The sequence below is a fragment of the Mytilus trossulus genome, chromosome 4, assembly GCF_036588685.1.
Source record: "Mytilus trossulus isolate FHL-02 chromosome 4, PNRI_Mtr1.1.1.hap1, whole genome shotgun sequence".
NCBI lineage: Eukaryota > Metazoa > Mollusca > Bivalvia > Mytilida > Mytilidae > Mytilus > Mytilus trossulus.
Genome location: NC_086376.1, coordinates 11,990,411 through 12,014,562, shown reverse-complemented (window position 1 = coordinate 12,014,562; position 24,152 = coordinate 11,990,411). Strand labels below are relative to the sequence as shown.

The window sequence follows — 24,152 nt, the reverse complement described above, 5'->3', positions numbered from 1 at the left end:
TGATGAAGGATATTGCCTAAGTTGACGCCATCGAGACCATTCTTGGCAAAGAAAAGATTAGGGAAAGATCTTTTCTCTTTTCATCTTTTGCAATGCGGACTGGCTTGAAAAGTCCGTGACTTGCAATATCCGAAATTATAGCTGTACGTTTGTATTGGTTTGAATGAGGGTATGTAACATTGGTTTCCAAACATAAATTGAACAGAGAATAAAGTTTTTTTAAGGGGTAATGAATAAAGTTTCTTGCGAATGTGATGAAAACCTAACGGCTTTTGTATAAATGGCATCAAGTCATTAAAGGAGACATCATTTAGAGTAGGTGAACTCATCATAGATACCAGAACTTAATTTTATATATACGCCAGACGCGCGTTTCGTCTACAAAAGACTCACGAGTGACGCTTGGATCCCCAAAAAGTTAAAAAGGCCAAATAAAGTACGATGTTGAGGAGCATTGAGGACCAACATCCCAAAAAGATTTGCCAAATACAGCTAAGGTAATCTATGCCTGAGGTGGAAAAGCCTTAGTATTTAAAAAAATTCAAAATTTTGTATACAGTTCAAATACAGCTAAGGTAATCTATGCCTAAGGTAGAAAAGCCTTAGTATTTCAAATTTTTTTGTTAACAGTTAATTTATATATATATAACAATAACAATGATAATTCATGTCAGCACACACAGCGCTGACTACTGGGCTTGTGATGCCCTCGTGGAAATAAATCTCCACCAGCAGTGGCATCAACCCAGTGGTTGTAAATAAACTCATCATAGATACCAGATCTAAATTTTATGTATACGCCAGACGCGCGTTTCGTCTACAAAAGACTCATCGGTGACGCTCGAATCCAAAAAAGTTAAAAAGGCAAAATAAAGTACGAAGTTGAAGAGCATTGAGGACTAAAATTCCTAAAAGTTTTGCCAAATACAGCTAAAGTAATCTATGCCTCAGGTAGAAAAGCCTTAGTATTCCAAAAAAATCAAATTTTGTAAACACCCTCGGGTATAATGACGATGACCATGACTGCGTCTACGTCGAGGAGTAGAGTTGAAAATATTAATCACATTCACCGAGCTACACGAAGGACTAGATAGAATACCTTTACCATCAATTTTGTTATTGTAACCATGTGGTGTCGCAGTTCCCAATTGTCTAGTACAGTAGTCCTCTTTTTGTCTACGCAGAGGCGTTTTGAGTTATTCAAAGAAATTCAAATAAAAACCCAGCTGGTTTTGTGTTTTTTTTTTATCATACAGAATTGTTTTTCTCATTCCCCTCCCTCAACATTGTCTGCTGAAAAGAGAATGAAAGGAGTGACCCGTAGAAAAAAAAAGAAGAAAACAAAAGTTAATTACTGAAATGCCGAAACATTAAAAATATATTTCGGCGTTCCAATTCGTGAAAATCCCGATTTCCCACCAAAATAAAGGTCTAACTCGACGTTCGGGAAAGGTTTGTTCTGCAGTTTAATTTTCAGAAATTAAAATCATATAAAAATGTTTCATACACATATTCGTCTTTAGACACGTAAGTTGATATAAGTCACTAGCTGGTGGAATGTGATAGAAAATACCCAATGAAATGCATAAAATATCTTATGTCTTGGGTCACGGATGGACTGTATAACTTTTCATGGATGCTTATGCGGCAGATCAAAGATAAGATTAAGTTACCCATTGTACTTAAGAATTACCACAGAACTTAAATTCGATTGAAAACGTTAATCTATTATCTTGTCGACTTAAAAGCGCGCAAAGACAGATAGCTTATATTCTGAGAAGAGACCTTGATGAATTTCGAAATAAGCTTCACAGGAACGCAGATTTTGTAAAAATGTTATAGTTACTAGATCACCAACGACGTAATTTAAAGTACTAGTAATAAGATGTCAAGGTCGAAAATAGTTCTAGCTCATAATGAAGAAAATGTCAACCGTCTTATATTTTGATTTGAGCGTCACTGATGAGTCTTATGGAGACGAAACGCGCGTCAGGCGTACTTAACTATAATCCTGGTACTTTTGATAACTATTATATTTTTGGTCCATCTGATTTTTAAAGTTCGTTCTTATGTTGTACAGTTATAGTCGCTATATATAATACCACTGTCCCCTGGTTAGGGGGAGGCTTTGGATCCCGCTCACATGTTTAACCCCGCCACATTCTGTATGTATGTGCCATATTTCGATATCATTGGTAATGAATCCATGCAACTTTTAATTTGATTTTTGGACAGAGATGGTTTGTGCATATGCACAGCAAGTTAAGTTATTCATTGAAAGGTTAAAAAATAATTTCAAAATTGAAGCAAGGAATGCATTTTTTCCAATTGGTTATTTACTACTGAATTATTCACTTTAAAAATTTGTGTTGATGTGTAGTCTTCCATTCAATATGGACCTCCAACGAAGTTTTCCGCACCATATTGAGTATAAGGCCAAACACTTACACACCTTTTCAAAGTAAACAATTCAATGGTTTATTTTTGTTTCACTTCAGTGTTCTTTTCGTTCCTTTATTTCCTTTTGTATTTGATATGTTTCCCTCGTTTTCTCACTCTCAGTCGATTCATGACTTTTAAACACCGGTATATACTACAGTAGCTTTTATTTACAGATATGACGTCGTTGATACAAATTTTAAACAGAAAAAAATCATTGGTCTACTATGAAAATCATTCTATATCTATATTGTAACACAAAATGTTGTCGTTCACCTGTTTATCACTATGTGGTCTTAAACAAAGGGTCAATATACTAGTATAAGATTTTTTAACAAGCACAGTATATATTGACCGTTTACTTGGAAAACCGATGACATCCAGAAATTATGGATCTGATTTGTGTCCAACAAAGATCTACATCTTTCATCACCTTACTGAATTGACATTCCAATTATTCAAGTGTCCTTTAAACAATGTTATATTACTTTATTGCATAATACACAACAGCCGACTTCTGTACCATAAGTAACTCACAATTTGTAAAGGTAACCTTCTGGTAAGAAATAATGTTCTGTAACTGACATCTTTAAGATAATAAGAAAGTTTTTGACAAAATATGTATCACCTTAGTGTACTGAATATTTAACAAACATAACTTGAGTATTTTTATGAAAATTAAATAAAATTGAAAACGAAAATGAAGAATGTATCAAACAGACAACAATCCGATTTAAATTTATTCGAGCGACTTGATTCTTTATTCCTGATACCAAAGCTTGTAAAGACCCATATTTGCCTTTATACTTATGTTTTTCTAAATCGAGGATTTCCTTTCTTTGATTGTAGTTAGTAGTTATCAAAGGTACCAGGATTGTAATTTAGAACGCCAGACGCGCGTTTCGTATACTAGTACATCAAACGCACCAATGACGCTCATATCAAAATATTTATAAAGCCAAACAAGTACAAAGTTAAAAAAAGTTTGGTTAACGTGACTATAGTGATCGCCTATACATGTATGTCATTGAAATTGTAATGCAGGATTACACAGATACAGCTAAGTTTGTTCATATTTTAACTTACGTCATACATATCATTTATATTGAGGGTAGTTTTAGTTCTCGACATAACAGCACCAGAGTTTTACGGTGTATACTTGTGTTAACTGTTATGGAACACTTTTGGGTACACGAATAGCAATAAAAACACTTTTTTAATTGGCAATTAAAATATTAAACAAATAGAATGAAGGGAAACTATCTTTATTTGCAACATAACTACAGTTTAACATTTAAGATCTTGTTTTCCTTTAATCCAAAGACCTGCGTGTTTATCTTTCTTCAAGGTGCTTATCTTAAACAAATAGTAATTTTGCTTACTAATGAAGAGAAAAGTATATGGACCAATTCCGGTGACAGCATCTATACGTTTTGGTTGGATATTTTTGTACGTTGATCTATATGGGTTATACCTGTTCCTACTGCGGAATGGTCTGATGACCATATGATCATTAGATGCATCATAAACGTAATTCCTTGAAAATATATGAGTGGACGAACCGTTGACGATCAAACCATCTATTCTATTTGGCACATCAGGACGAAAGTGTTCATACACAGTTTCTCTTTTAATTGAACTTGCATGCCATAAAGATGAGTATGTAAATACACTGGAACCTAAATAAAAATAAAACAAACTCGTTACATATGACGATAGTATACTGTATTATGTCAAGTTTAGAATTCACAAGTCCTGGTCTAGATAGAATACCACGAGAAAATGTAGATTGAGACAAGCTGTACTTTACTGTTTATAACTTTTTATTTTCAGCTTCATTGGTATCAAGTTTTGTGGTTAGAGAAAAAAACCCACACCAATATTTTGATTTTTATATTATTTTCAATAAGGAAACGTGATTTTTAAATAGAAAGACTCGTTAAGATATTAGGAATTTTTAAGACTTGTCTAGTCAGAAGACTGTAAGCATTACATTTAAGTGCCAAACTATTAAAGTTTTTTGTATGAATTAGATAAATAGAAGAGCGTATTCCTAAATTTAATAGTTAACGTTTTAAGAAATATTTATCGATATTTTTTTTATTCATGACTTTTTCCGATATTTGACTAGAGTTGTCGTGATAAACAATGTTTCATTAATAATGACTTCTAAATGTGTGATAAGAAGCAATGTCCATAAACACAATATGTAATGCTGCTTTCAGTTTATGCCAGTGGTTGAATATTACTCCAACTAGATGGTGACATGCAGTCCTTTGTTATCATTAATCAAGTACGAACGATCGATACCAAAAGTTAAGAAAAACATTAGAATAACATGCAAGTTGTTGACAGCATAAAGATCAAAAGACCTTGAACACTGTAGTGGTGAAGAATGACACCATAATCTATAATTTATAAATTTATTCTCTTTTCATGACAGAAATCGACTATAAAATCGATTCAAATTGATTCATAGATTCATAAACCTTTCATCAATTGTATTGAGAAAAAATATTCTCTAGAATAAAACCGATGGATAACAACGATAAAAGATAAAGTTTGATAAAATGTGATTCTTTTCCTGAAAATACCATTTTAACTTGATAATAGAAATATAATAGAACCAAATCTGCTTTATATTAAAAAAATATTTCTCTCAATATGACCAATTCTCATATGTTTTCAGTTTGTTTTGATCTTCTGTACACTGATTTCTATTATGAATGTTGCAATTGTAATAACGCTGTATGAAGTGAGCTATCAAAGTTTTCTTCCTTTATATTCTAAATGTAAGAATTGTACATTTTATTTAATCAAATTTCTTTTATCCGAAAATTCCATTGCCGAAAGACATGTAAATTGTAGGAATTCTCTCGACATAAGAGCTTCCGTAAAAGTATTTTTTTCATTTTACAGATACATGTACTAGTATATTGTTCCTTGTAAACAAATCTAACGGTAACATTTTTTTTAAAATTAAACAAGAATAATACATTTGTACTCATATGAATTTTCTACAAAACCTTTATATAAGCGTTTTTTCAAGTAAACGGAAGATACCCAAACGATAACTATTATTTCAGCGAAATTTTTGCATCTCAAATATACCAGTGAACTTGTTAAAGTTTATCAGGTGGATATTTTTTTTTTCAGAATTGATTCATATGTAAAATCTCCCCTAACAGACATTTATATTGATTTTATAATCTTTAAAAAAAGAACATAGATATAGGCAGATGTGGTGTGGGTTCCAATGAGACAACTTTCCATCTAAATAACAATTTTCAAAAGTAAACCATTATAGGTCAATACTTACCTACAATTAAATAAACTCGTTTGTCCTTAGAATATCCGGCTGTAACTGGACCTGGTAGATCGGCAAACCTTTCCTTAATTGGTCTTCTTCTAAAATCTTCTATACCTAACGCATCAGATGAACTGTAGATGTACAACCAAAGGTCAGAAAACAACCATATTTCTTTTAGCATACTGATGAAAACTGCGCCAACTATTTTACACACAGAACTTGTCGTAGTTGGTGTAGCAGTTGGTAGTGACATTTGTTTGGTTGGTGGTGGATAACATTCTTTTAAGTTCTAAAAAGAAAAGAGTACAATAAAGGCAACAGTAGTATACCGCTGTTCAAAACTCATAAATACATGGACAAAAACAAAATCGGGGTAACAAACTAAAACCGAGTGAAACGCATTAAATATAAGAGGAGAAAAACGACACAACACAGAAACGGACCAAGCATCAGACAAAACACCACGAGAATAACAAATATAACATGAAAACCAAATACATGAATTTGGGATAGACAAGTACCGTGCCACGTCTTATCTCAATATCTCAAAAATAAGAGAAAACACAAACGACTCAACGTTAACATGCAACACACACAGAAACGAACAATAATATAACAATGGCAATCTTTCTGACTTGGTACAGGGCACTTTTAAAGGGGAATAAAAGTGGTGGGTTGAACCTGGTTTTGTGGCATGCTAAACCTCGCACTTTAATGGCAAAGTTAAACATTGTGTTACTGCTTATATTTAGTAATGTTTTTAAAAAGAAAGGGTTTTTGATGACTTGTTTACTTTAGAAGGTATGCGACATTTTAGTTCATTTTTCTATTAATTCAATAAAAAAAAAAAAAAAAAAAAAATCGGGAAAATTTCCCGAATTTTTCATTGTACTAATGAACTCAAAATCGTTAACTTTTTTTTCAGATCTAGTTCCTGTTCCGGTTTTCCCGCATTTTCGCAGAAATCTGTCTTGTTTGCATGAGACTTTGATTTTTTTTTATATTTACCAGTCTAGTAAAACATAAGATTGGATCTCAATACAAATTCAATTTTAATAATTGTTTGATATGAAAAAAACCCGTTACGTTTCCTGATGAAAGCGTTTCTTTTGTTTACATCGAATATGACGTCATAACTTAAAGAACGTCACAGCTAATTCCCTAACAACAGAACCAAAATCGGGAACGTTACGTACGGTATTTCGGTTTCTTTTATCAACATGATTGAATTAAGAAATTAATACATACAGACTTCGTCCCCATTCACAGGTTATGCCTGCCTCATATTATTTCTGCTTCTCCTTTAAAAAACCATTATGACTTTAAATTTTTGAATTGAAAAACATCCAGTACTTTATTGACAGTCCATTTTCCTAAAAGACATTTATTTTTTCTAGGAACACAAACGTATGTATGATACATTGATATACTTGATAAGGTTATCAAATTATCTATGATTACGGTTTTATTTAAAGACCAGGTACAAATATATCATAGTTATACATATTTATGATTTGGAATTAAAGATAGTATCATTTATACCGAGAAGATATATAATTTTGATTTTCTATCCAAAAAGAAGACTAAAAACTATTTTTTGTTTGTTTCCATTTTTCTACTAGGAAAATACATGATATCAGCCTTTCATATATATTTCAGACTTTTAAAGTGCATTCTAAAATAAAACCAATAAAAATTAAAATCACAAAAATACTGAACTCCGAGGAAAATTCAAAAAAGAAAGTCCGTAATCAAAAGGCAAAAACAATTGGTATTAATGATTTTCCCATAGAATTTAAATTTGAATTTCATGCACTAGTATTTTTAGACATTTAATGTAAGATATTTACAGGACAAACATTAAATGATCATGATGATTATGACTTACTTATATTCGATATTAAAACACTTACCTGTGGTTTAATTCTCCCATGTTTGGCAATAATAACAGTATTTTCTCGGTATTGTTTAGCCTCTATGAGTTCTGATCTCATGAGAAAAACACATTCAGCTGTCAAATTACCTCCGTCACATTCTTCGTTTTTCAAACAGGTGCCCGCTGCTGAGGTATTGAGAAGTGAATGTAACTGAAGACCGTCGCATTCATTTTGTGCTGCACACTTTCTAGCACACTGTATCAAGCTTCTTACTGGAAAAATATCCTTTTCCAAAAAACAGTTAATACTCACTTTCATAAAATCTATGATAACTATATTAGATTTCATATAATTTATGTTTAACATGGAAACGTACAAGCTGAAGTACAGAGACGTGTTTTTCATGCTCGGTCTTTCATTTCATATAACTAGAAATGCATTTCGTATTATTAAATTATAGTACCAAAATTGCCATAGAATGATAACAATAACTTTATCGTAAGGGTGTTTCTTATTGCAATAAAAGATTTTTTATCGCCCAAGGCGATGTTTCAATCTAGGAATTACACCAAATGCGTAACCTGTTTCTAACAGAGAAACAATGATAACGTATTGCGCATGGCTCATTTATGATATTAATTTCACTCCAAATCATCATTACTGGCCGGCAATAGAAAATATTTCTTAAAAAAAAGATAATATTATGCAGCTTTACAACTGAAATTACCAGGATATAATCACATTGATAAGGTATAAAACAACTTTTAAGAGCACGTCCTGTAAAACTTTTGACAATTCATGATTCTTAAATATCATTGCTTTCTATGGATATTACTATCTTAATACACAAATAACTAAATAAATCCTTTTGAACCTTAGAATGTAAAGTTTTAATAGCCAGATTTTGAAAGATAATTATACTTATATGGTCCAACCCTTTAATCATCAAAACGAGAACAGAATCACATGGTGAAACCATACGCGTATAGTCAGACCATATAAGTATACACATATTTGGTCAACTTTGTTTGGTGGAAGCCAATGCTTCGTGTTGAGGGCCATACTTTGACTTTCAATGATTTGCTTTTTACAAATTGTGATTTGGATGGAGAGTTATCTCATTGGTACCCATCTTCTAACATCTAATGATTAAACGCTTATGGTCAAATTACTCATATGTTCCGAAACAAATGCATAAATCAGTTGATATCAAGCGATATCCGATTCTCAGGCGTTATGAACATTACATATTTGTGATTATCGAACTCATTTTGTGATATAAGACATTTTTCAATGACGATATGCACCAACATAAGTGTCATTTTGAAAGTCATGTAAATAATAACTAAAAATAAAATATCAAATATTTGAAAGTTAACGTTAATTGACCATTTGAATTTTCTTAATGGAAGTGATGGCACTTAATAAAAATGAATTTAACATTAAGTTAACTGATGTGAAGCATTATTCAATTACTTTCTATCGTGACTACTTTCTATATATATTAATAGCTCTATCGTAATTAATGATATTTTACAGGAATAATCTTTCAGCAACAATTAACTTGTACATGCAGCTTATAGAACTTTAATGGAAACGAAAATTGTAAATTAACTACCTTGATGCCTTGTAACTATAATTATAAACGTAATTAGCTATAGTGCAGAATTTTAACGAAACATCTCCCCTGAGAACAATTCTGTTATAATACAAATTTCACTAGGTTTAAATGAATAATACTTTTCTCAACATGATCTTTTAAATATAACGATCTAACTCCAATTTTACTACTAGTAATTTAGAATTTTAAGTTCTTTAAAACAATGACGGGTCTAACATTTCAAATATCATTTATTTTGACATGAATTTGATTTTCCATAAATGACGATTTCTGTACAATTTGCATGAAATTTGCCTATCGTCGTATCTAAAAAATCATAATGAGATAGATAAAATTAATTAATGAAACATGTTTACTCAACAATTCATGGACTACATTTAAAAAAATGGATAATTATTACTGTATGTCAAAAAAGTTTGAGTTAGGTAATTAATTATTTAAACGTAAGATAATCAAGGAGGATGTTACACATTACCATGAGAATAGTCCCCCCCTGGTGCATGTAAAACATTATATGTGTCTCTGTACGAATGAAAAATTTGATACTGCTTTATATCAACTCGAGATATTAATTTTTGATGAAATGATAAACTAGATGCGTACAAGCAAAAAGAACAGAAGAGGCCTAAACAGAACACCCATATACGTCTAATGTTAACTCTACTCTGCATAATTAGCGGAACAATTTAAAAGAGCAGCACATGCTAATAGACAGATCTTGAAATAAGATAGTGAAAAGTATAATTCAAAGAAAAATTGGAATAAGTGAAGCTCTAATGGTATAGAATAATTATCTAATACATCTTAATCCATTGCAGTTTATCAAAAATAGAGCAATGTACATGAGCTGATTAAAAACCAATCTTGTTGTAGATAGGTTTCACTGTATACACATATGCTGTATTCAAATTAATGTTGTATGTTAGATGTGTATGACTTTTGTGTTAAGTTGAACATACTGACTTGAATAAAACGGCTACCATGTGTAATCTTATAAGTAAAATTGACATTCAACTCGCCTGCTTTCCGTTGACAGGAGCGAGAAAGTAATATAATGACCCTTAGTACTGTAATTGTAACATGAAAAAAACCAATATTAAAACCAAACTAAAAAAACAACATATTTTTAATAACTGTTGCTTCTTGGATGATGATACACACACAAGCATTAGAATAGACACAGTGGATGTAAAAACTCATCAAAGTTTCCAGGATTTTGGTTAAGAACGCCAGCCACATGTTTCATTTCATTTCACTAGATTCATTAGTGGTACTGAACTCAAGACAATTGGAAGTCTAAGTTATTGAAAGAATTATAAGGAGTATTGAAAATTCAATAAGTTTGGCAAAGGTCATATGTTAGTATCGTGATTGATAAACTGTAATGTTGAGATTGTTTTTAAAGTTTTCTGAACAATGAACGGAACACATAAGTGTACCAATGATATGGTATATCAGCACATGAAAACTTGCGACCAATCTCACTAAAATATATGTTTTTGTTAACATCATATAAGAAAGTTAAGATAAATACGTCATTTTAATTAGATGTACTTGCTAAAGGGTTGGACAAGATAATTGCTTCGGAAGTGACATCGAACCATTTATTGAAAAACTCATCAAATCTATCAGGCCTTTAATTTAGTTCGACAAAGTCATGTTTTGACTACAGCTGATTTATTGTGCTCGTATTCATTGCAAAACATTCCAACAAGATGTTTTAAGTAGAAGGTTATATCCATGCAACAAGCTCTTGTTCATCAATTCATATATATACTCATGGAAAAAAGTATTGGAACACCTTGATTTTTTAAAAATTGAAAAATCAGTCTCTTTTTTTTTGATGGAATATGATAAAATATTTGTAAAATAATATTGAAACGTAATTAATGATTACATTGGCTTTAAAACGAACAAAAATGTATGAAAAAAAGGTTTTATCGAACCAAAATTTTTATAACAAAATGAAGTGTTTTTTGCACAAAAAAATGCATTTTACACGTTTTACTGTAGTCGAACTTTACAATGTCAGACATTTCAAAATTAATCTTAAGATGATTGTTCACATCATGGTTGGTCGATATACGCCAAATAATTAGTACTTTGTGCGCAGCTTCCATTCAAACGGATAACCGCATCTTAATGTCTTCTGATTCCTGCCATAAGTCGACTCATTTGTTGCTAAGCTAGCAGCAACCATTCTTGCCAAGGGTATTGTTTATTTCATGACCTGTTTGAACTGGGGTGTCCTTTCGTGCACTTTACGCCCAACAGTGTCCCATATATGCTCGATATGGTTCAAATTCGGGCTACGATAGGGCCAAGGAAGATAAACCGAATTCCATTGGAACAATGGATCTTCCTCCACGACGTTAATTTCCAACTTTGGCGAGCTCTGCACAATATTGGATACGGGCAGCTGTGTGTCTGTTCGTAGGCAAAGGTCCCCGAAATGGTATTATCGCACGATAACCAGTAGCGATGAGCCGATCTTGAACAGTTCTTGCTTAAAGGCTCCTGTATGGTCACTATTCTCTTTTTAGGATTGTATTGTTTGCAATGGGTTTCCTTCTGTCCAACCTTCATTATGCTTAATTCCCCTTGCAGATGTTATAGGGGGTCTTCTTGACCTTGGAAGGTCTTTAACATCGTTTCTTGCCTGATTTTTACTTATAGTGAAATGAAGATGACCAACAATACGTGCAATTATCACAGCGGCATACCTGCTTCCCTCATGCTGGATATCAGCGATCTTGCTGCAGTTATGAGTTGTGGATGACCAATTACAAGGTGTCAATAACATAAATTTATAAACTTGGTTATTTTAAGTGTTGAAAACAATAAGGATTAAAACATCTGTTTTAGTGTTTACGAGTACAGTAGCTGCATGTGCAGATAAGAACTGATAGAGTCGATATGTATTGATTAAACTCAGGTGATATTTAAATAATGTTTAACTAGTTCTATTTCAACAAATTATTTAACAAAAAAATAAAAAGTATTTTTTTAATTTGAATTTGAATTTGGGTTTGCAATACTTTTTTCCAGGTGTATACATACAAATCAGTATTACACTGATATATTACTGCCTCTAACAGGAAAACTATTGAAACAAGGCTTTCTTTGATATATCTAAAGACGTATTGTACAGGAAAGTATAATTAACTTTAAATTTAGATTCTATCTCTCTATTTGAAATTAAGAAAAGGGGATACAACAAATGCACCAACCGCTGTCTCATATATTTACTTGCACATAGAAATAAACTATAATTTTCGGTTTAAAATATGTGATGAAAAAAGTACGATTCAAAATTTATGGCAATTATGACAGTCTGACAAAGTATTTTGAAATCGTGAGAGCAGTAAGCAAATCCAATTGAAATATTCAAAAAGAAAAAGAAAATGAATATTTCATATCAAAGAAATTAGAATAAAATAAAAAAATTTCACATGAAATGTACATATTCGTCTGTTGAAATTTAATTGAAAAATCAATTCGATAATCGATCTGATTATGTCTAAATGTTTCTTGATATGCAATGTGTACACATTTAAAAACGAATACCATTATATTTTACCGAAAGTTATATGTCAACTAAAACATTCAGGAACAATTACTTGCTATATGATTGTTATACTTTGTCTAGTCATGACAAATACATCATACATGTATCTATTTATAAATATAACTTTATTATCAAACAAAGGCGAATACAAGTACTTTTTCAGTTAGGTCTGGAGATATTAAGCTGTAAATCATTTATTAATATGAGAAAGGTTTTATTACAGTGTGTAGATAAAGTAAGAAAAACAATACAATTATGAGTATAGATTTTTAATCAAGTCGTGGACATTGAGTAAATGATGATAATTTCGAATTGTACGTTGTTAGGGAACATTGATTTAGAATATGAATAATGTGATGTAATCATGTAATCATGTTAACATGATTAACATGCATTCACAGAAAACTACATACAATGCAGGAAGTGTATAAATATAACTCGGATCAGGTTTTTTTAGTATTATATAATCTTCATGTACTATATATTTTGTACAACAAGCAGATCCAAAATATTTCAGATTAATTGTAAGTAATTTCTTGGAATGCGCGGTAGTTGAACACATCGCGCGATCATTAGACTGTCAATATCGTAGGACAATTGGACGATATAACTTATAATGTTCAGTGGAAATTATTAGAAAACAAAGTGTATTAATTCTTCGGATGGCTGATCGTATTTTCAATGTATATTTAGTTTAGAAATCAACCAGTCTTCCAGAACACAGTTTGAATAACCACCATATTCAATCCACGACAGGAATAGATTGTTTTTAAGTGCTATTTATAGATTAGTGATTTTTATTCCTTTAATTATTTAAAAATCTACTGAACTTTGTTACATTCATGGATGTTAATCAATGGATTAGACAAGAATAAAAAAATCGAATTTGATTTTGAAGTTAGCCTTTCATAGGATTTATCGTTAATCAATACTGTGATCTATAACAAGCTAAACCAAAAATGTCAATTGCAGTTTAGTAATATCGGATATAAAGTGTGTTTTCACGTCTGTTTTAATATAACATGCTTAATTTCCAAATGTAAATTGACAAGTTATTTGATTGGCAATATTCCTGGTAATTATTCAAGGAAACTTGTAATAAATGGACCTTTTATGATTCCCAATACGGAAAAAAAAGGATTGAAGTTTTGAAGTGAAGTAAAAATTGGCAATGAGGCGAATTTTAAGGACCAGTCATGAACATAGAAGACGTGCAAGTTTAAAATCAGATGAGGAAAACTTGATAAATCCGCCAGAAAGAAGACACTCTTTAGCGCCAATTATTGATAGCAGACGCCGTAAATCACTCCCAGCTTACGCATTCTTCACCGGGCAAAACAATCAACCAAAAACGCAGACATATACTGCGCGGAAGAAACTTCGAAGGTTTTTGACAATTAAAGATGAAGCGTTTGAATCTAAGTACTTAGTTACTGTTGGAATAATATGTGTAGTAGTTTTGTTGATTATTATTCTGTCTTTGTACCAGCTGCTTATTGATTAGGAGTTTTTAATTATTTACCAGTATATATTGCTATTGGATCTCAACAAGCATATTCAGGTACGGTAGTTTAATTTAGATTTATGATGGGCAGTGAACGATGGATAGAATGTATTATTGTTATATTGTGTCTTGTTTAAGATGGATGCTGGAAGCAATGAAATAAAACGACTTTCTTATTGGAAATTCAATTTTCTAATGAAAAGAATGTCGACTTTTCATAGCCATGATTTACTTAACAATGTCGTTAAATGACAGAAACCTTGGAAATGTTTTTGATATTAATCTGTGATTCAATATCTTAAGATACAAAACCTTATCAATATTTATTTTTATATTGTTATAGATGTATTATGATAATGGTTTTTTTTTTTATTAAAACTAAAATTACATGATGTACGATTAATTTCGGTTTAGCTGTTCTCTCCCTTTTGACCCAAATGTATCTAATTCGTAAATATTCGATGACTTCTCCAGGCTTACGATTTTGTAGACTAGCAACCCGGTTCAGCTGTATAATAAAATTAAGAATGGAAATGGGAATGTGTTAAGTAACTAATGTATAGACTATGAAATCAAATCAATGGGTCAGACAAAAAATAATGAATACTTTTCAATTGGTAATTTGTATTTGTATTCGTATTCGTAATGTATAGCTCATATGACCTGATTAAATACAGCACTTATACCGGAAAGAGACCGCGATAAAATCAATAACAATTTATCAGTGAAATGAATTTAATGAATGTTTACCAAGCCATTATTGTTCATTTCCAAAGAAATATTTTGACTGCTAATTGTTTTTCGATTACCCTGGATACAAGCAATGTTTATTTCGGCATTGAAAATGCCTGTACCAATTCAGGAATATGACAGTTCTTGTCCATTCGTTTTTGATGCGTTTTGTTATTTGATTTTGCCATGTGATTATGGACTTTCCAAATTGATTTTCCTCTGAGTTCAGTATTTTTGTGATTTTACTTTTTTCTGACTGAATTGAACACATCTTAATGTCGATGATACAAAAATGTAACAAATGAAGGAAGGTAGGACCATCATGATCCTTATATTCTAAAAAAGAAGCATTACAAGATTTGTCCCGAAACGCAAATCTACAACAAAGAAATGCACAGAAACAGGTGTGAAAGTAAAGCTTCAGAATCACCGTGTCATCATTTGAGATTTTGACAAAACTAAACATGAAATCATTAAAAAAAATGTTATAATTGTACCTTTCAAAAGTAACTCTCTTTGTTAGAGAGAATGGTAACCCTCATTTTCGCAGAAAAACAATCCACCAATCTGTTTTTCCCGTTCAAAATGTTTCATTTTATAACATGAGCACAAAAACACTGGCTGTTAGGCTGATGATGATTCCTTATAAAAGTCATATGAAACTTCAAATTAAAAAAAAGTTGAATATCTTTAATATACTTGAATGGCTAAGTTTTACTATTAAACAAGTCTACGTGAACTGTCTTGTATACATAAGAAAATCCTGTATTTGTTAAAAATCTTTATAAATGTACTGATATTGACATATTGTCTTCCCTTTTATAAATTTGCTCGCCGATATTGTTCCTTCGCAGTGACTTTACGACGAGACCTCTCGTTAGACTTCGGCTACCACACAGCGCAAGTACGAGATGAAAACATTTATAAAATAATGAAAATAAAAGTACACTGGAAGGTAAACAGTAACTATCTAATTCCTTAAGAACAACAAAATGATTAAACAATTGTGTAGAACCATTCTGATTAATAAATTGGGTCACATGAAGTTATGTAAAAAATCAAGTGGCTCTGTCAATTCACTTCAATTTTCATGTGCTTCCAACGCTCTTTGTTAATTTCTTATCAACGTCACTATCCGGTAAACTCCGGTAATAAACACGAAAATTGATAAGCTGAACGCTGCATTGAATATTGTTTATTGATAATATGTTATAGATTCGTAATATATGTAAAATAAAAAAATCGTTCAACCATAGTTGTATGTATGCATGCATTGGTCTAAAACCCGTTAATTTCGATAATATTATGAATAAATGAAACGTGTTTGCTTAGGGACTTTCGGCTTATAATTGTTTTCAGAGTTGGATATGTTTTGTTATTTTACTTTTTTCATGTGACTTAAACAAAAGTATTTGTAAGCCAAGTAAATTAGACTTTCTGAAGCATTGAAACTTCAAGACCTTCACTAAACAACCGTATTACATTAATTCTACCTTAGTTTAATGTATTCTAATCCTTTATACATGTTATCATAGTGCAAACACTATATTCAAGTATGTACATAACCTATAACCATATCATATTATATACACTTATATTTTAAGGATTGTCATTCGGAATGTTTGAAACTAATCATTTAAAAAAAAAGCCTTAAAGTATTTCAATAATTCAAAGTTTTTGTACATTTAATTTATACTGATGACCATATCAATGATAAAGCATGTCAACACAGAAGTTCTGACTACTAAGCAATTGGTGTTCTCGTGGAATGCAAACTCCACCAGCAGTGGCATCGATCCAACAAACCAAGGCTTCGTAATTGAAGGCCATATGTTGACCTAAAGTTGTTTAATTTTTACTCGGAGTTAATAATTTTTGTAATTTTACATTATACCTTATTACTTAGTTGGAGAATTGGTTGCATTGGCACTCGTACCACATGTTCTTAGTGTCCTTCATGTCCTTCATGTCCTTCTCCATCCCGATTATTCAGTTGCGGAAAACTATTAATTTATGATTTTTAACAATTGATCGTTTATATAAAATTTTATGATATAAAAAGAATAGAGTGAAAAGAAAATCTGAGTTAATCTGATTATCCAGCATTTTAAGAAGATATTACAGCATTTCCATTGGCTATTCGTTAGGTCATTGATGACTTTCAAAGATTACGATGATATAGATTTCGTACATGGCAATGGACATACTCAAATTCGTCAATAATATACAAAACACTGACACTTTTCACCAGACAATCTTCTTTTTGCCTTTCTGGAATGTGCAAAAGACTAGATCATCGTTTCAAGGAGCTGTTGATAAAACACAATGAAAATGTTGACCATAAGAGAAATACCAAACTAAGTAGGTTGAATATCTTATGAGAATGAATACTGCTTAATATCAACTCTCGTTATTTAATCTTAATAGAAATTATATACTCGCCCAAGACTCGTTTATTATTATATTGAAATACAATAACTCTCGTGGTTTTCTCTTTGTGTTGAAGACCAATTGGTGGCCTTCGGCTGTTGTCTTTTTATTGTTGGGTTATTGTCTCTTTCACACATTCCCCATTTCAATTCACATTCTCAACTTTAATTTGTTGATTAGAATGAGTGGAAGTAAAGTTAAAACAGTTGAAATGTCAAAACTTCCAACCGAATTGAAAGGACCAAAAACAACACATAATTTATCTAAACCATCTGAAGAATTGTCTACACTAAGTATAATAGTTCAGTCTACTCTTTTTATATGCTTTATTACATAAGTTAATGATAAGTCCTCTGATAGTTTTTAAGGAACTAGCTTAAAGCAATGATAGATTAACTGTTAAATGCTAACGAGTTGCTTACCGAGATGAAACTATATTTCACGGGTTTGATGTAACTTCAAAGGTACAGAAGATGCATTAAGCTTAGATGTGGTGATAATGTAATTGTTTACTGTATATATGACTCTCTGTGGAGTGCACGAACCTAGAAGTAGAAGAATTTATAATTTCATTACGATGAAATTTCTCGTAGTGTTTACGTCATACCTTAGTATTGACAACTGAACTGGTGTTACCCTACTGGACTGATAGTACACCCACTGATATAACGACCAAGTGCTGTAAAAAAATTAACTCATTTTAAATTGCATTCGTAATTAAGTATTAAATGATAGAGTCATTAGATATATTTGATAAGTTGTTAAAAAAATCAATACCTCTGTTAATAAATTTGATTTTCAGAAAATTGAGTTTATGGCCTTTAGATGCACAGGAACATGATGACAAACATGACATTTAATGCTATGCGTACATTCAAATGGTAAACATGAGATCTTACCTAGCAAATATCGTGTTATTTACAAATGTACAAATTGTTATTTGACCAAGTCTACACAATAATTGATGGTTACCACTTTTGTTTCTGATAATAGTGTAAACGATGCTTAATTTGTTTCATTTTATTGAAAGTGTAGCAAAACCGATGGTCCAAAAAATGCTTCTGCTATCCTTTTCATTCTTTTTCTGACATTTACTAGTATATACTTTTAGGCGCTCAGTATGATTATCTCGTATGTTTCCTGAGAAATTAACTTTCACACGAACGACAATTTGCTTGAATATGCAGTACTATCAAAACCACGAAATTAGATATCCACCAATATGCAAGTTTTAGTACCCAGAAATTGGTACCCATGAAAATAAATGTATCCACGGTAACACAAACGGTCACAATGTTACTGCATAAGCTTCTGCATTTCTAAACAGTGATGAATCCAAATAAAGGCAAAAGTAGATTACCGCTGTTCAATAGTTATAAATCGATTTAACTGAAATAAATCCGGGCTGCTAATCAAAACTGAGGGAAACACATTTACTACAAGACAACACTAAACTGCTACAAAAACAAACGCCAACATACATAGAAACGGACAATTTGATAACTACTGCCATGTTCATGACTTAGTACAGGACATATAACGATAACAATGGTGGGAGAAATATTTTAACAAGTCCAAAACCTAATAAAATCATTAAAGAGCTGATAAAACTTAAATGACCAAAAGTAAACATAATAGTTATCAAAGGTACCAGGATTATAATTTAGTACGCCAGACGCGCGTTTCGTCTACATAAGACTCACCGGTGACGCTCATATCGAAATAGTTATAAACCAAACAAATACAAAGTTGAAGAGCATTGAGGATCCCAAATTTCAAAAAGTTGTGCCAAATACGGCTAAGGTAATCTATGCCTGGGATAAGAAAATCCTTAGTTTTTTCGAAAAATTCAAAGTTTTGTAAACAGGAAATTTATAAAAATGACCACATAATTGATATTCATTTCAACACCGAAGTGCTGACTACTGGGCTGGTGATACCCTCGGGGACGAATCATAAACTAGGACATGGAGCCAATGAAGGAGATACATTCCCTATTTTTTAAGTTGATTCCAAACTTTTATAAATTCTGTTAATTCTGTTCTATTTAGACCATTTTGCGTTATATATATTTTGCATTACGAAATTACGAGTTAACTCAATTAAAGGTGTTGTTTTCATGGAAATCATTTATTTTGTTAATGTCATGTATCATAATGACTCTTCATCATGGATGTGTTAAAAACCATTTATTGAACACATGTCCTAATTGATATTTATGTAAACACCAAAGTTCCAAATTCGAAAACGTTGTGCCAAATACGGCTAAGGTAATCTGGCCTTCTTTTACTTTAGGGGTCCCAAACCTAATACAGCATTTCTAAACTATTCTAAACCTAAAATCTTAACCTAACCTATACCCAACCATACCACTTGCCCTAACCATGAAACATAATCCGAACCTAAAACATCCCTAAACCTAACCATTACCCATAAATGAACTCTACCCCTAAAGTATAGGAACCCTTAAAGTAAAAGATGGCCGGTAATCTATGCTTGGGATAAGAAAATGATTAGTTTTTCGAATAATTCAAACATTTGCAAACAGTACATTTATAAAAAATAAAACACGAATAGAATGACGGATAGGATGAGAAGGTGTCTCAACTCAATAGCGACATTTTGCACAGTATTATATAGATTGATACCAGCATAGGCGTCTGATCTGTAGTTTTACAAATTATATTCTATTTCCTTTATCGACATTTTGACAGGATAATAGTTTGAATGGCGACTGACTCATGAATAGCAGATGACGCTTGCCCTGTCGATGCGTCTGGTATCTTCTCTTTCCATTTCATGTGATTCCCTAAATATTTTGTTTGTTTCCTTAATTTGTCCGCTTCAGAACAATCTGTACGCGTTTCCTTAATTTGGCATTACGAGATGATGATGTTATTCAAGCGGAGACGTTATTCTAATGGAAATCATGTTTGGTTTTTATCATGTTGGACTCTCAAACATGGCTGTTTACAAAGCGCTTTGAATTTCTAGTTTATATGTCCTTATCTCTTACAATATAATTGTATTGTCATACATCATTTTAGAACATGGATAAAGACCATGATAGACTGTCATCAATAATTCTCTTATAATTAAACTCATTATAGATATCAGACTTAAAAGGTGTCATTACATCGGCTTGAAGAGAATATATGTGGTTTGATTGTAGATAACATCATTATTCAGAAAGGATCATAAACGTGAAAATATATTGGTAGAACAATAAAATCGAAATCCTAAAGTAAGATATTAATGTGACCTACCGAATTACACTATTTACTGGGTTTGTAATAACATGAGCAATACGACGGGTGCCACATGTGGAACAAGATCTGCTTACCCTTCTGAAGCACCTGAGATCACCCCCTGTTGCTGGTGTTCTTGTTGCTAAGTATTTTGTTTTCTATGTTGTGTCTTGTTTACTATTATTTGTCTGTTTGTCTTTTTTTTCTTTTTCAGTCATGGCTTTGTCAGTTTATTTTCAGTCTATGAGTTAGAATGTCACTCTTGTATCTTTTGCCCCCCTTTTCAAATGTCCCAGGATAACAAACTCTTTAAAAATTCTAAATAATGACATCAACGAAAGATCATCACGTGGTTAAAGGTTCCTTGCCTCAGATAGGAAAATATAGACTATGGTAGGGTTATTTATGTTTGTTAGATATGAGGATCCCCTAATCTTTGAAAAAGATATAACAACAAAAGACCAATAAAAAGAGAAATTCAGAAAATGCGAATTTTGTTATACGTTAAGCGATTAACAAATTCAAAAAAAAAAGTTTGCACATTGTTCTTAACTGTGATTACTCTTGGGTAATGAAAAAGTACAATTTTAAAAAAAATGAACTCCAAGGAAAATCCAAAACGGAAAGTCCCTATTCAAATGGCAAAATAAAAAGCTCAAAAACATCAAACGAATGGATAACAACTGTCATATTACTTACTTGGTACAGATATTTTGTAAAAAGTGGTGGATTGAACCTGGTTTTATAGCTAGCTTTAATTTTCACGTGTGTGACAGTCGCATCAAATTCCATGATATTAACAATGATCCATGAATAGAGCAAACAGACTCATTAGGTAAAAATGACAAAAATACAGTTGTCAACATTGTGTTATAAATCAAAACCCAAACAAACACGTAACAAAGAAGCACAAACTTGAACGCATCATTGTAAATAAAATGGAATTTGATGAGACTGTCATCAAAGTGAGAGGGTTAGCGCTATAAAACCAGGTTTAATCCACCATTTTTACATTTGAAAATGCTTGTACCAATTTAGGAATATGACTGCTTTTTTCCATTCGTGTTTTATGCGTTTTGTCATTTGATTTTGCCATGTGATTCTGGACTTTCCGATTAGATTTTCCTCTAAGTTCAGTATTGTTGTGAGTTACTTTTTGCATATACACCAAACAATTAGCAAAAATCAATGACGAGATTAGACACATTTACCATAGCTGTTTCAAAACCAAAGTCTATCTTTTTAATAAATAAATGAAATTGAGAATTGAAATGTGGAATGTGTCAAAGCGACAACAACCCAAAATTAGGGCAGACAACAACCGAAGGCCACCAAACCATGTTTTCAAGCGCTCAAATATTTACCAGCACCAGAAAATCCAACGAATCTAATGAAAAGATTACAAGCTGTCTGAGAAAAGCTAGACTTTGTGAAACTTAAAAATATCAATGTAGAAAAAATGTGTTAACACAATAAGTGCAAATAATAGGACAGAATCAAACATCAAGTCATGCAGACATCAATTCAGAGCCAATAATAATAAGGACATAATTAAAAAATGAGAACATCACGTTAAAATCGTAAACTTAAAGCTTATTCAAAAGACCCACTAGTCTCATATGGTCGCCACCACCGCAAACATTATAGTGTCATTCATGTTTGTAATAAGATTGCACAGATGCAGTCAAATTAATACACTAAATGTTTGTAACTTTAAACGAAAACTCTGATTATATAATGCATAACCTATTCAGGTAAAAGAAACAGATATGTCAAACGACGCTTAGAAATAAACAAACAGCAAGGAGAGACATATCTGTCTAAAAAACAAATTGAATTATAAGCCTGGTTTGTTGGTAACTATTTACACCTATGCGTCGATGTGTCTGCTGGTGGAAATTTCGTCACCTAGGGTATTACCAGCCTGCACTTTGGTGTTGACATAAATATCAATTATATGGTCATTTTTATAAATTTCGAAAGTTACAAAACTTTGAATTATTAGAAAAAACTAAGGATTTTTTCATCCCAGGAATAGATTATCTTAGGCGTATTTGAAACAACATTTTAGGAATTTTGGGTCATCAATGCTCTTCAGCTGTTTCCTTGTTTGGCTTTACAACTATTTTGTTTTGAGCGTCACTGATGAGTCGACGAAACACCGTCTGGCGTATTAAATTATAATACTGGAACCTTTGATAACTATTAACAGTATTCATTACTTAACATATTTTGTTAACGCTTTAGACTTTTGAAAACCACGATACTCTCTGTATGTAGTATTGATACCTTTCTCGCATTTGTTATTTCACTGATATTTACCTCACAAATTATTTTATTCACATTTGTTGCGTTACAAAATAATGATTTCCGTTTAGATCTTATAAAATTGCAGGCAAATGTAGTGTAAAGAGTCGAAATATCATAGCTGTGGTTTGATATGACAATTAAAGTCATGTTATTAATTTAAGAAAGAAAAAAAAAAGATGTCCATACGTCATTACTTCTAAATTTAACATGTTATGGGGATAAGTTGGCAGGACAAGATCTTAAAAGTATGAAGACTCATTTTCTTGCACTTTTGTGTATTCTTTATTGACCTACACGAACACAAATTGTTTCAGCGTACTTTTTTATGAATGTATTTTGTTTAAGCAGGGAACTGACAATAAAGTTTTTTTGGCATGTAGAAGTTTACATCTGTCTTGTTAGCTCATTATGAATATGTTAATTAATTCATTTTCATCGGGTTATTTCTTACAGCGATTTACAAGGCAGAGAATACACTCTCAATACAATCACTTCACTACTTATAGTGGAGCGGCGAATGTTGAAAAAGTCGCTTAGTTAACGATTTTAAATTACCTAAGTACCTCATGGAATTTTAAGGTCCTAAAATGTTTATCGATTATTCAGCTTTAGAGGAATATTTGTCGTCAATATCAAATGTGGTACAAATGACGTTAAAAATAGCCTTTACTGACGTTACCCAACTTGCATCGAATACCCCACTGCCGATTCGGTAGTCAAATTTCACAACAAACCCGTTCTAAAAAATAATTTTTGAATGAAATTGGTAAATATAGTTATTCGTGAATTTCATACAATGTTAAGGCATTTCCAAATAGTCCTAAATTTAATGCTTAATGCATTTGAAAATGGTTGAAAATAACACTGTAAAAATCATCGTTTTTCATCTAGCATTATTTGCACGTGCAGTATATGTGTATTTTAAAGACACAAAAATGAAGCCGCCGTACAATACGTCAATCGACCCGATTTACTTTTTGAAGTTAATTCCTAATAATATAAATATTTGACTAAATATCTGCTTTTTATCCAGATTTCAAGTCCGAATATTTGTCACAGATTTACCGACATTGTTCTGGTTTCTAGTTATAGTCACACATTCAGCGATTTAGC

General features: G+C 31.7%; 1 protein-coding gene across 1 annotated transcript; it reads right to left on the bottom strand.

The window, feature by feature from the left end:
• Positions 1 to 3,726: 3,726 nt before the first annotated feature.
• On the bottom strand, positions 3,727 to 11,983 carry LOC134716424 (uncharacterized). Its single transcript, XM_063579419.1, has 4 exons — positions 11,971 to 11,983; positions 7,663 to 7,898; positions 5,759 to 6,038; positions 3,727 to 4,118 (listed from the first exon to the last, which is right to left on the bottom strand). Exons 1-4 carry the CDS (start codon positions 11,981 to 11,983, stop codon positions 3,727 to 3,729), a joined length of 921 nt encoding a protein of 306 aa, XP_063435489.1.
• Between the last annotated feature and the right edge of the window lie 12,169 nt (positions 11,984 to 24,152).